General features: G+C 39.9%; 1 protein-coding gene across 3 annotated transcripts in view; it reads right to left on the bottom strand.

Annotated features, from left to right (window-relative positions):
- The window catches only part of LOC120994998 (bile acid receptor-like), a 200,763-nt gene that overhangs the window by 115,646 nt on the left and 71,191 nt on the right, over window positions 1-13,926 (bottom strand). The window contains exon 2 of one of the 3 annotated variants that reach the window (XM_040423939.1): window positions 11,097-11,214. The exons of the other annotated variants lie outside the window; for them this stretch is intronic. Coding sequence (XP_040279873.1) covers window positions 11,097-11,214 — 118 coding nt within the window. The remainder of the gene's footprint in view (window positions 1-11,096; window positions 11,215-13,926) is intronic. 3 annotated transcript variants of the gene reach the window in all.

The raw sequence follows: 13,926 nt of genomic DNA, 5'->3' as shown, positions 1-13,926 counted from the left end.
GCATGGAAGGCAGCGCGATGCCTTCCGGTGAAGAGCTTGTGAGATCCAGCCCCCTGGATCTCACAGGCCGAAAGCTGTATGAGTAATACACAGTATTACTCATACAGCCAATGCATTCCAATACAGAAGTATTGGAATGCATTGTAAAGGATTAGACCCCAAAAAGTTCAAGTCCCAAAGTGGGACAAAAAATAAAGTGAAAAAAAAGTTGAAAAAATTAAGTTTTCCCCAAAAAAAAATTAAGTTTCAAGTAAAAATAACCAAAAACTTCATTTTCCCCAAATAAAGTTAAAAAAAATTGGTTAAAAAAAGTATACATATTAGGTATCACCGCGTCCATATCGACCGGCTCTATAAACCTATCACATGACCTAACCCCTCAGATGAACACCAAAAAAAATAAAAAATAAAAACTGTGCTAAATAAACCATTTTTTTGTCACCTTACATCACAAAAAGTACAACAGCAAGCGATCAAAAAGGCGTTTGCCCACCAAATAGTACCAATCTAACCGTCACCTCATCCCGCAAATAATGAGCCCCTACCTGAGACAATCGCCCAAAAAATAAAAAAACTATGGCTCAGAATATGGAGACACTAAAACATCATTCTTTTTGTTTGAAAAAAGCTGTTATTGTGTAAAACTTACATAAATAAAAAAAAGTATACATATTTGGTATCGCCGCGTCCATATCAACCGGCTCTATAAACCTATCACATGACCTAACCCCTCAGATGAACACCATAAAAAATAAAAACTGTGCTAAATAAACAATTTTTTGTCACCTTACATCACAAAAAGTGTAATAGCAAGCGATCAAAAAGTCATATGCAACCCAAAATAGTGCTAATCAAACCGACATCTCATCCTGCAAAAAATAAGACCCTACCTAAGATAATCGCCCAAAAACTGAAAAAACTATGGCTCTCAGAATATGGAGACACTAAAACATAATTTTTTTTGTTTCAAAAATGATATTATTGTGTAAAACTTACATAAATAAAAAAAAAAGTATACATATTAGGTATCGCTGCGTCCGTATTGACCGGCTCTATAAAAATATCACATGACCTAACCCCTCAGATGAACACCGTAAAAAATGTAAAATAAAAACTGTGCTAAATAAACCTTTTTTGTCACCTTACATCACAAAAAGTGTAATAGCAAGCGATCAAAAAGTCACACGCACCCTAAAATAGTGCCAATAAAACCGTCATCTCATCCCGCAAAAATCATACCCTACCCAAGGTAATCGCCCAAAAACTGAAAATATTATGGCTCTCAGACTATGGAAACACTAAAACATGATTTCTTTTGTTTCAAAAAAGAAATTATTGTGTAAAACTTACATAAATAAAAAAAAGTATACATATTAGGTATCGCCGCATCCGTGACAACCTGGTCTATAAAAATATCACATGATCTAACCTGTCAGATGAATGTTGTAAATAACAAAAAATAAAAACGGTGCCAAAACAGCTATTTCTCCTTATCTTGCCTCACAAAAAGTGTAATATAGAGCAACCAAAAATCATATGTACCCTAAACTAGTACCAACAATACTGCCACCCTATCCCGTAGTTTCTAAAATGAGGCCACTTTTTTGGAGTTTCTACTCTAGGGGTGCATCAGGAGGGCTTGAAATGGGACATGGTGTCAAAAAACCAGTCCAGCAAAATCTGCCTCCCAAAAACCGTATGGCATTCCTTTCCTTCTGCGCCCTGCCGTGTGCCCGTACAGTAGTTTACGACCACATATGGGGTGTTTCTGTAAACTACAGAATCAGGGCCATAAATATTGAGTTTTGTTTGGCTGTTAACCCTTGCTTTGTTACTGGGAAAAATGTATTAAAATGGAAAATTTGCCAATAAATTGAAATTCTGAAATTTCATCTCCATTTGCCAATAACTCTTGTGGAACACCTAAAGGGTTAACAACGTTTGTAAAATCAGTTTTGAATACCTTGAGGGGTGTAGTTTCTTAGATGGGGTCACTTTTAATGGAGTTTCTACTCTAGGGGTGCATCAGGGTGGCTTCAAATGGGACATGGTGTAAAAAAAAACAGTCCAGCAAAATCTGCCTTCCAAAAACCGTATGGTATTCCTTTCCTTCTGCTCCCTGCCGTGTGCCCGTACAGTAGTTTACGACCACATATAGGGTGTTTATGTAAACTACAGAATCAGGACCATAAATATTGAGTTTGGTTTGGCTGTTAACCCTTGCTTTGTAACTGGAAAAAAAATATTAAAATGGAAAATCTGCCAAAAAAGGGAAATTTTGAAATTGTATCTCTATTTTGCATTAATTCTTGTGGAACACCTAAAGGGTTAACAATGTTTGTAAAATCAGTTTTGAATACCTTGCGGGGTGTAGTTTATAGAATGGGGTCATTTTTGGGTGGTTTCTATTATGTAAGCCTTGCAAAGTGACTTCAGACCTGAACTGGTCCCTAAAAATTGGGTTTTTAAAAATTTCTGAAAAATTTCAAGATTTGCTTCTAAACTTCTAAGCCTTGTAACATCCCCAAAAAATAAAATATCATTCCCAAAATGATCCAAACATGAAGTAGACATATGGGGAATGTAAAGTAATAACTAATTTTGGAGGTATTACTATGTATTATAAAAGTAGAGAAATTGAAACTTGGAAATTTGCAATTTTTTTAAATTCTTTTGTAAATTTGGTATTTTTTTATAAATAAAAATTTATTTATTTTTACTTCATTTTACTAGTGTCATGAAGTACAATATGTGACGAAAAAACAATCTCAGAATGGCCTGGATAAGTCAAAGCGTTTTAAAGTTATCAGCACTTAAAGTGACACTGGTCAGATTTGCAAAAAATGGCCAAGTCCTTAAGGTGAAATAGTGCTGAGTCCTTAAGGGGTTAAATAAGGGCAATAATTGCCACCTGTTTTTCAAAGAAGGAATGACCTCACTCATTAAACTCCACACTGCTATTATTTTGAACATGCCCCTTTCAATAAGTGATTGAATTACAGAGAATCAGCAGCATGCATGGCATGACTGTTGGGTCTGTTGATTTTCTATTACTCTACTTTCACAGGGTCCCGGCTTCGCGCTCCTTCCCTTCGGTGCCACCGACGCCCTACGATAACTTTGGAGCAGAGACATGCGTTGCGTCCTCGACTCCAGGTCAACGGAGGGCGTAGAGGACCCGGCCGCTCACGCCTCCTTAGCGTGATTGGTGTCCTCCGCTCCCGCAGTTTCGGCGAAAAGTCTGAGCTCCGAACTGGGCGCTCAGCAGAATGCAGGGGGATGAGTCATGTGACGCTGGCCACGTCACATGACTCTCTCTCTCCCCTATTTAACAGGCAGCCTGCTGGCCACAGGTTGCCTGTGATTAAGGTCCTATACCGTGTGTATATTCTGTTGGCATTTTTCTCGGTATTTCTATTTCGGCCAGTTACTTGACTTCGTCTCTTGCTTGCTTCTATTGTACTTTTGCATCTCCTGGTATTTGACTTGAACTTGACTTTGATCTGTCCTCGCTTGCTCCCTGTGTTATACTTGCTCCTCCTGGTTTTGACCTTGCTAGTTCGACCTCTCTTTGTTGTCTGTTTTGTTTGTTTCTCCGCACTTACGCAGGCTAGGGATCGCTGCCCAGTTGCACTCCGTTGCCTAGGATGGGTAAGTGCAAATAGGCAGGGACAGAGGAGTGGGGGGAGTCAGTTTGCACCTTCCCTATTCCCCTTCTTGTGACATCTACTACACCTGCTAGTAAATTTATTTGCCGTGTAGAAATATAATTTCTACCAAAAACAGTGATTGATCAGGTTAGTTATGTTTGACGGACATTTATTATTAACACCGACAAAAAGTTTGGACACACCTTCTCATTCAAAGAGTTTTCTTTATTTTCAGGACTATGAAGGCATCAAAACTATGAATGAACACATGTGGAATTATATACATAACAAACAAGTGTGAAACAACTGAAAATATGTCATATTCTAGGTTCTTCAAAGTAGCCACCTTTTGCTTTGATTACTGCTTTGCACACTCTTGGCATTCTCTTGATGAGCTTCAAGAGGTAGTCCCCTGAAATGGTCTTCCAACAGTCTTGAAGGAGTTCCCAGAGATGCTTAGCACTTGTTGGCCCTTTTGCCTTCACTCTGCGGTCCAGCTCCCCCCAAACCATCTCGATTGGGTTCAGGTCCGGTGACTGTGGAGGCCAGGTCATCTGGCGCAGCACCCCATCACTCTTCTTCATGGTCAAATAGCCCTTACTTTCAAAGTTTTCCCAATTTTTCGGCTGACTGACTGACCTTCATTTCTTAAAGTAATGATGGCCACTCGTTTTTCTTTACTTAGCTGCTTTTTTCTTGCCATAATACAAATTCTAACAGTCTATTCAGTAGGACTATCAGCTGTGTATCCACCTGACTTCTCCTCAACGCAACTGATGGTCCCAACCCCATTTATAAGGCAAGAAATCCCACTTATTAAACCTGACAGGGCACACCTGTGAAGTGAAAACCATTTCAGGGGACTACCTCTTGAAGCTCATCAAGAGAATGCCAAGAGTGTGCAAACTAGTAATCAAAGCAAAAGGTGGCTACTTTGAAGAACCTAGAATATGACATATTTTCAGTTGTTTCACACTTGTTTGTTATGTATATAATTCCACATGTGTTAATTCATAGTTTTGATGCCTTCAGTGTGAATCTAGAATTTTCATACTCATGAAAATAAAGAAAACTCTTTGAATGAGAAGGTGTGTCCAAACTTTTGGTCTGTACTGTATACACTGCGTGCAGAATTATTAGGCAAATGAGTATTTTGACCACATCATCCTCTTTATGCATGTTGTCTTACTCCAAGCTGTATAGGCTCGAAAGCCTACTACCAATTAAGCATATTAGGTGATGTGCATCTCTGTAATGAGAAGGGGTGTGGTCTAATGACATCAACACCCTATATTAGGTGTGCATAATTATTAGGCAACTTCCTTTCCTTTGGCAAAATGGGTCAAAAGAAGGACTTGACAGGCTCAGAAAAGTCAAAAATAGTGAGATATCTTGCAGAGGGATGCAGCACTCTTAAAATTGCAAAGCTTCTGAAGCGTGATCATCGAACAATCAAGCGTTTCATTCAAAATAGTCAACAGGGTCGCAAGAAGCGTGTGGAAAAACCAAGGCTCAAAATAACTGCCCATGAACTGAGAAAAGTCAAGCGTGCAGCTGCCAAGATGCCACTTGCCACCAGTTTGGCCATATTTCAGAGCTGCAACATCACTGGAGTGCCCAAAAGCACAAGGTGTGCAATACTCAGAGACATGGCCAAGGTAAGAAAGGCTGAAAGACGACCACCACTGAACAAGACACACAAGCTGAAACGTCAAGACTGGGCCAAGAAATATCTCAAGACTGATTTTTCTAAGGTTTTATGGACTGATGAAATGAGAGTGTGTCTTGATGGGCCAGATGGTTGGGCCCGTGGCTGGATTGGTAAAGGGCAGAGAGCTCCAGTCCGACTCAGACGCCAGCAAGGTGGAGGTGGAGTACTGGTTTGGGCTGGTATCATCAAAGATGAGCTTGTGGGGCCTTTTCAGGTTGAGGATGAAGTCAAGCTCAACTCCCAGTCCTACTGCCAGTTTCTGGAAGACACCTTCTTCAAGCAGTGGTACAGGAAGAAGTCTGCATCCTTCAAGAAAAACATGATTTTCATGCAGGACAATGCTCCATCACACGCGTCCAAGTACTCCACAGCGTGGCTGGCAAGAAAGGGTATAAAAGAAGAAAATCTAATGACATGGCCTCCTTGTTCACCTGATCTGAACCCCATTGAGAACCTGTGGTCCATCATCAAATGTGAGATTTACAAGGAGGGAAAACAGTACACCTCTCTGAACAGTGTCTGGGAGGCTGTGGTTGCTGCTGCACGCAATGTTGATGGTGAACAGATCAAAACACTGACAGAATCCATGGATGGCAGGCTTTTGAGTGTCCTTGCAAAGAAAGGTGGCTATATTGGTCACTGATTTGTTTTTGTTTTGTTTTTGAATGTCAGAAATGTATATTTGTGAATGTTGAGATGTTATATTGGTTTCACTGGTAAAAATAAATAATTGAAATGGGTATATATTTGTTTTTTGTTAAGTTGCCTAATAATTATGCACAGTAATAGTCACCTGCACACACAGATATCCCCCTAAAATAGCTAAAACTAAAAACAAACTAAAAACTACTTCCAAAAATATTCAGCTTTGATATTAATGAGTTTTTTGGGTTCATTGAGAACATGGTTGTTGTTCAATAATAAAATTAATCCTCAAAAATACAACTTGCCTAATAATTCTGCACTCCCTGTATATACAGGGTGGACCAATTATATGGATACACCTTAATAAAATGGGAATGGTTGGTGATATTAACTTCCTGTTTGTGGCACATTAGTATATGTGAGGGGGGAAACTTTTCAAGATGGGTGGTGACCATGGCGGCCATTTTGAAGTCGGCCATTTTGAATCCAACTTTTGTTTTTTCAATAGGAAGAGGGTCATGTGACACATCAAACTTATTGGGAATTTCACAAGAAAAACAATGGTGTGCTTGGTTTTAACGTAACTTTATTTTTTCATGAGTTATTTACAAGTTTCTCTTTGTTTACAGCCATTGACATGTCGCCGGGGTTAACAGGTGAGGAGCGGATAGAAATTGTGTTGATGTCTGGTGAACGCAGTAACCGGGTCATTGCAGCAGATTTCAATGCAAGACACCCTACGATACCACCCATCTCCCATGCTACAGTTAGCAAACTGCTTGCTAAGTTTCGTGAAACTGGCTCAGTGTTGGATTTGCCAAAATGTGGACGCATGAAATCTGTCTCTAATGAAGAAACATCAGTGACTCTTCCTATTGAAAAAGTTGGATTCAAAATGGCCACCATGGTCACCACCCATCTTGAAAAGTTTCCCCCCTCACATATACTAATTTGCCACAAACAGGAAGTTAATATCACCAACCATTCCCATTTTATTAAGGTGTATCCATATAAATGGCCCACCCTGTATAATGACTGGGATCAAATCAGTCCAAATATTCCCCTGTACATCCAAAACAATTAAATCAAATTCCCAAAAATCTCACAGTGTGTATATGTTCCAAAGATAAAGAAATTTAACAGTTAAAAACCTTGGAAGCAAGTCCCAGGAGAGGGGAACCTCCCGAATCTCCCATGGGATATCTTCCTTGGATAAACAAGTAACACTCAAAATGCTCTTTTAGAATAAATAAATGTTATCATAATACATTATGCAGCTTTTAGTAAAAATGCATTAATTCTTTTTTCAGATTCAATCCAGATGGAAACCTGGTATTTAACCTGAAAATCCAATATGCCTCACGTAACAATTGAATTTTTTTCCTGATGTTACCTCCTCTCGATGGGGCTATCACTTTTTCAAAAGCAAAGGTACATAAACAGTTTATACTGCGATTATGTTTTGTTATAAAATGGGTCGCTGCATTAGAAATGCCTGTTGCCTGCGGATTCTCAATATAATTAAGATGTTCCTGTAGTCTTGCTTTAAACTGTCTGCTTGTACTACCAATGTACATAAAATCGCACTCAGTGCATTTTATGGCATAAATCACACCCGGCGTGTTACAGTTTATAATTTTCAATTTGAAAAGGGTCTGTATGGGTGGAGTTATAAAACTTTGTGGTTTTTACTGCAACTCCACAGGTCTTACACGGATGACCCCCACATTTGAAAAAAACTTTTATATTTCAGCCATGTATTTTTGATTCGCTTGGGGTTACTAGTAAACATAGATGGGGACAGAAAATTAGCCAGTGTCTTTGGTCTCCTGAAAACAATGCGGCATTAATTCTTTAAAATGTTATATAGAATTCTATCATCATAGAGTATTGGTAAACATTTGTTAATCGCCTGTTGTATTTCAGAAAACTGCCGACTATAGGTAAGTACGAATGTTGGTTTTTGTGTCTTCTTTGTATTAAAATTTTTGTAATTTGGGCTGGGTTTGGTGGCATTAAAAAGAAAATCCTTTCTACATTTATCGTTACTTATACCCAAAGCTCTATGCAGCATCCAATGTCAATAGCCTCTTTTCTTGAGTCAATTCCAGATGACCCTGCATTCATGTGAGAAAGCAGAGTCAGTGTTTTTTTTTTTGTTTTTTTTTTCCTTTTGTGTTGTTCCATTGGAGACGGAGGCTCATAAATTCCCTTGAATCTGAGCACACCGCGAGGCTATGATTAAGAACCTTAGGGTCCGAAACATGTCAAACTAACCGGAGGTTGTGGGAGGAGATGTCCGCTGTATGTACTATGTATCGTGAATATGAGAAATAAAGACGCGTCGACGACAAATTTATTCAGTGCCGGATTATTTTCCTTTGCTTCCTATGTATGTGGATGCCGATCCGGGCTGGCTCTTACTGGGAGCAGCCAAAGTACAGGATGGGTGGCTTCTCCCCACGTTCCAGGCCGGGTTTTGGTTTGGGATATAAAAACCCAGCCAGTAGTCTCAGCTGTGTGGATTATCCTTCATTTCACAGTGATGCTGTGGAGACTCTGTGGTTTTGGGATCTGCATGAGGTATGCCGTGCTAAAGGGCTGAGAGCCGCATTGCTGGAAAACAGGCCCCCTAAAGCCTGCTGTGGATGGCTGATGAAAAACTGCTAACAAGGTGAACGTTTGTGTTCTGTGGACTTTCCATGGTGTGAACATACACCAACACTGCAAGCTGTTATTTTGTTTTGCCTTCTGTGTGAATAAACACTGAACTATTTAAGTTAAAGACTTTGTGATTGCCTCTATACTGTGTCCGCTAAGCTGCCTACCATAGCGAAACCCCACAACACCTATAAGAGAAAATTAGTTTACTGACCTTTCTTTTCAGGAACAAGTTTCTTTAGTTTCTCTTATAGATTTACAAATAGACAATGGGAGTCTTGAGGGGACATCAGATAGATATGAATTTAAAACTATGAACCCTCAGTATTATGCAGTTAACTCATGTACATCCAATATGGATGTTTTCCAAGAGGTGTTGGAAAAGGAACTAACGGATATCTATAATAACAGCAGACAATCCCTTAATAAAAATAAACATCATAACCTGACTAGTAAACAACGAAATGCCCTCAAGCAATTAGAAGATCGGTCGGATATTGTCATGTCATGTCAAAATGGCGGCTAAGGGGGGCTCTGTAGTAGTTATGGCTAAGGAGATGTATCACCAACAAATGACTGATATGCTGTCCGATGCCACCACGTACAGAAGATTGGACCGAAATCCCATACTCAAGTATCAGAAAGAATATACCCTTATCCTTGATAAAGGAAAAAAATAGGGGCTTCATTAGTCAGAAGTTTTTTTTTATTTTCTTTGTGTGGAGGCACCAGTGATACCAATCATCCATGCATTACCTAAAACACACAAGAGTTTAACCCCCGCCCACCATTATGCCCGATAGTATCCGGCATAGGGTCCCTAATGGAAAGACTGGGGGCCTGGTTGGATTCACTTTTACAACCTTTAGTCAGGAGACTACCAAGGCATATCCGGGATACTACCGAGGTGCTGTGAGCTGTCTATAATAAACAATGGAAGAGTAATTTTTCGTGGCTTACCTTAGACGTGGTATCACTCTACCCCTCTGTTCCACCTGATGTAGCATTTGGGCACTTGACTATCACCTTCATAGGTACAATAAACACACATCCGAATTTATTGACTATATTTCGGAAGTTACTTCTTTCCTGATGTCACATAATTTATTTTATGTTTGAGCAAGAATTTTATTTACAAATAAGGGGTGTGTCTATGGGAGCTAAATACCTCGCCAATCTTACAATGGCATACTGGGAGGAACGTTATTTGTTCTCTGCGGATAATCCCTTTGTGGATGCGGTGGTCTGGTATGGCAGATACATCGACGATTTGCTCATTATATGGGGGCCGATGTGTCTGCCATACCGGACTTCGTGGCTTATGTCAATAATAACCCCTCCAACTTCAAATTTACACACCATGTGGGTTCGCGTACAGAAGTTTTTTTTAGATCTCAGACTGACAGGTGTGCAGGACTGAAATATCTGTACAGAAACCTTTCGGAAATAGGTTTCAGGGATTACCATTCTTAAGGCTAATAGCCACCATCCTGCACACACTATAAAAGCAATCCCAGTGGGGGAGTTTACACGGGCACAGAGAAATTGCAGCACTGACTCTGCTTTCTCACATGAATGCAGGGTCATCTGGAATCGCCTCAAGAATAGAGACTATCCAGATTGGATGCTGCATAGAGCTTTGGGTATAACTAAAAATAAATGTAAAAACTGGAAAAACCACATAGTGAGTGCCAGCCGTTTTTTTCCAGTTTTTGCACACTCCTTGGACTGATTGAGTGAGCAGTCTTTCGGCTAGAGCACCCCTACCGTATTGAGGAGGGTGGTGAGCTATCCACACACTTTCCAAGTTTTTAAAAATAAATGTAGAAAGGATTTGCTTTTTAATGCCACCAACCCCAGCCCAAACTACAAAAATATATAAATACAAAGGAGACACAAAAACCAACATTAGTACTTACCTATAGTCGGCAGTTTTCTGAAATACAACAGGCGATTAACAAATGTTTACCAATACTCTATGATGATAGAATTCTGTATAACATTTTAAAGAATGAATGCTGCATTGTTTCCAGGAGACCAAAGACCCTGGCTAGTTTTCTGTCCCCATCTATGTTTACTAGTAACCCCAAGCGAACCAAAAATACATTGCTGAAATTTAAAGTTTTTTTCAAATGTGGGGGTCATCCGTGTAAGACCTGTAGAGTTGCAGTACAATCCACAAAGTTTGATAACTCCATCCTTACAGACACTTTTCAAATTGAAAATGATATCAACTGTAACACGTCGGGTGATTTATGCCATAAAATGCACTGCATGTGATTTGATGTACATTGGTAGTACAAGCAGACAGTTTAAGCAAGACTACAGGAACATCTTAATTATATTGAGAATCCGCAGGCAACAGGCATTTCTAATGCAGCGACCCATTTTATAACAAAACATAATTGCAGTATAAACAGTTTATGTACCTTTGCTTTTGAAAAAGTGATAGCCCCATCGAGAGGAGGTAACATCAGGAAAAAAATATTGTTACGTGAGGCATATTGGATTTTGAGGTTGAATACCAGGTTTCCATCTGGATTGAACCTGAAAAAAATTAATGCATTTTTACTAAAAGCTGCATAATGTATAATGATAACATGTATTTATTCTAAAAGGCCATTTTGAGTGTTACTTGTTTTTCCAAGGAAGATATCCCATGGGAGATTCGGGAGGTTCCCCTCTCCTGGGACTTGCTTCCAAGGTTTTTAACTGTTAAATTTCTTTATCTTTGGAACATATACACACTGTGTGATTTTTGGGAATTTGATTTTAATTGTTTTGGATGTACAGGAGAATATTTGGACTGATTTGATCCCCGTCATTTTTTATATTTATATATATACAGGGAGTGCAGAATTATTAGGCAAGTTGTATTTTTGAGGATCAATTTTATTATTGAGCAACAACCATGTTCTCAATGAACCCAAAAAACTCATTAGTATCAAAGCTGAATATTTTTGGAAGTAGTTTTTAGTTTGTTTTTAGTTTTAGCTATTTTAGGGGGATATCTGTGTGTGCAGGTGACTATTACTGTGCATAATTATTAGGCAACTTAACAAAAAACAAATATATACCCATTTCAATTAATTATTTTTACCAGTGAAACCAATATAACATCTCAACATTCACAAATATACATTTCTGACATTCAAAAACAAAACAAAAACAAATCAGTGACCAATATAGCCACCTTTCTTTGCAAGGACACTCAAAAGCCTGCCATCCATGGATTCTGTCAGTGTTTTGATCTGTTCACCATCAACATTGCGTGCAGCAGCAACCACAGCCTCCCAGACACTGTTCAGAGAGGTGTACTGTTTTCCCTCCTTGTAAATCTCACATTTGATGATGGACCACAGGTTCTCAATGGGGTTCAGATCAGGTGAACAAGGAGGCCATGTCATTAGATTTTCTTCTTTTATACCCTTTCTTGCCAGCCACGCTGTGGAGTACTTGGACGCGTGTGATGGAGCATTGTCCTGCATGAAAATCATGTTTTTCTTGAAGGATGCAGACTTCTTCCTGTACCACTGCTTGAAGAAGGTGTCTTCCAGAAACTGGCAGTAGGACTGGGAGTTGAGCTTGACTCCATCCTCAACCCGAAAAGGCCCCACAAGCTCATCTTTGATGATACCAGCCCAAACCAGTACTCCACCTCCACCTTGCTGGCGTCTGAGTCGGACTGGAGCTCTCTGCCCTTTACCAATCCAGCCACGGGCCCATCCATCTGGCCCATCAAGACTCACTCTCATTTCATCAGTCCATAAAACCTTAGAAAAATCAGTCTTGAGATATTTCTTGGCCCAGTCTTGACGTTTCAGCTTGTGTGTCTTGTTCAGTGGTGGTCGTCTTTCAGCCTTTCTTACCTTAGCCATGTCTCTGAGTATTGCACACCTTGTGCTTTTGGGCACTCCAGTGATGTTGCAGCTCTGAAATATGGCCAAACTGGTGGCAAGTGGCATCTTGGCAGCTGCACGCTTGACTTTTCTCAGTTCATGGGCAGTTATTTTGCGCCTTGGTTTTTCCACACGCTTCTTGCGACCCTGTTGACTATTTTGAATGAAACGCTTGATTGTTCGATGATCACGCTTCAGAAGCTTTGCAATTTTAAGAGTGCTGCATCCCTCTGCAAGATATCTCACTATTTTTGACTTTTCTGAGCCTGTCAAGTCCTTCTCTTGACCCATTTTGCTAAAGGAAAGGAAGTTGCCTAATAATTATGCACACCTAATATAGGGTGTTGATGTCATTAGACCACACCCCTTCTCATTACAGAGATGCACATCACCTAATATGCTTAATTGGTAGTAGGCTTTCGAGCCTATACAGCTTGGAGTAAGACAACATGCATAAAGAGGATGATGTGGTCAAAATACTCATTTGCCTAATAATTCTGTACACAGTGTATATATATATATATATATATATTACACTCACCTAAAGAATTATTAGGAAGACCATACTAATACCGTGTTGGACCCCCTTTTGCCTTCAGAACTGCCTTAATTCTACGTGGCATTGATTCAACAAGGTGCTGATAGCATTCTTTAGAAATGTTGGCCCATATTGATAGGATAGCATCTTGCAGTTGGAGATTTGAGGGATGCACATCCAGGGCACAAAGCTCCCGTTCCACCACATCCCAAAGATGCTCTATTGGGTTGAGATCTGGTGACTGTGGGGGCCATTTTAGTACAGTGAACTCATTGTCATGTTCAAAAAACCAATTTGAAATGATTCGAGCTTTGTGACATGGTGCATTATCCTGCTGGAAGTAGCCATCAGAGGATGGATACACGCCAAATTCGGACTCTACCATTTGAATGTCTCAACAGAAATCGAGACTCATCAGACCAGGCAACATTTTTCCAGTCTTCAACAGTCCAATTTTGGTGAGCTCGTGCAAATTGTAGCCTCTTTTTCCTATTTGTAGTGGAGATGAGTGGTACCCGGTGGGGTCTTCTGCTGTTGTAGCCCATCCACCTCAAGGTTGTGCGTGTTGTGGCTTCACAAATGCTTTGCTGCATACCTCGGTTGTAACGAGTGGTTATTTCAGTCAACGTTGCTCTTCTTTCAGCTTGAATCAGTCGGCCCATTCTCCTCTGACCTCTAGCATCCACAAGGCATTTTTGCCCACAGGACTGCCGCATACTGGATGTTTTTCCCTTTTCACACCATTCTTTGTAAACCCTAGAAATGGTTGTGCGTGAAAATCACAGTAACTGAGCAGATTGTGAAATACTCAGACTGGCCCGT

This window comes from Bufo bufo, chromosome 3 (genome assembly GCF_905171765.1).
Source record: "Bufo bufo chromosome 3, aBufBuf1.1, whole genome shotgun sequence".
Taxonomy (NCBI): Eukaryota; Metazoa; Chordata; class Amphibia; order Anura; family Bufonidae; genus Bufo; species Bufo bufo.
The sequence above is the reverse complement of the archived record's forward strand: the minus strand, read 5'-3'. Positions and strand labels throughout refer to the sequence as shown.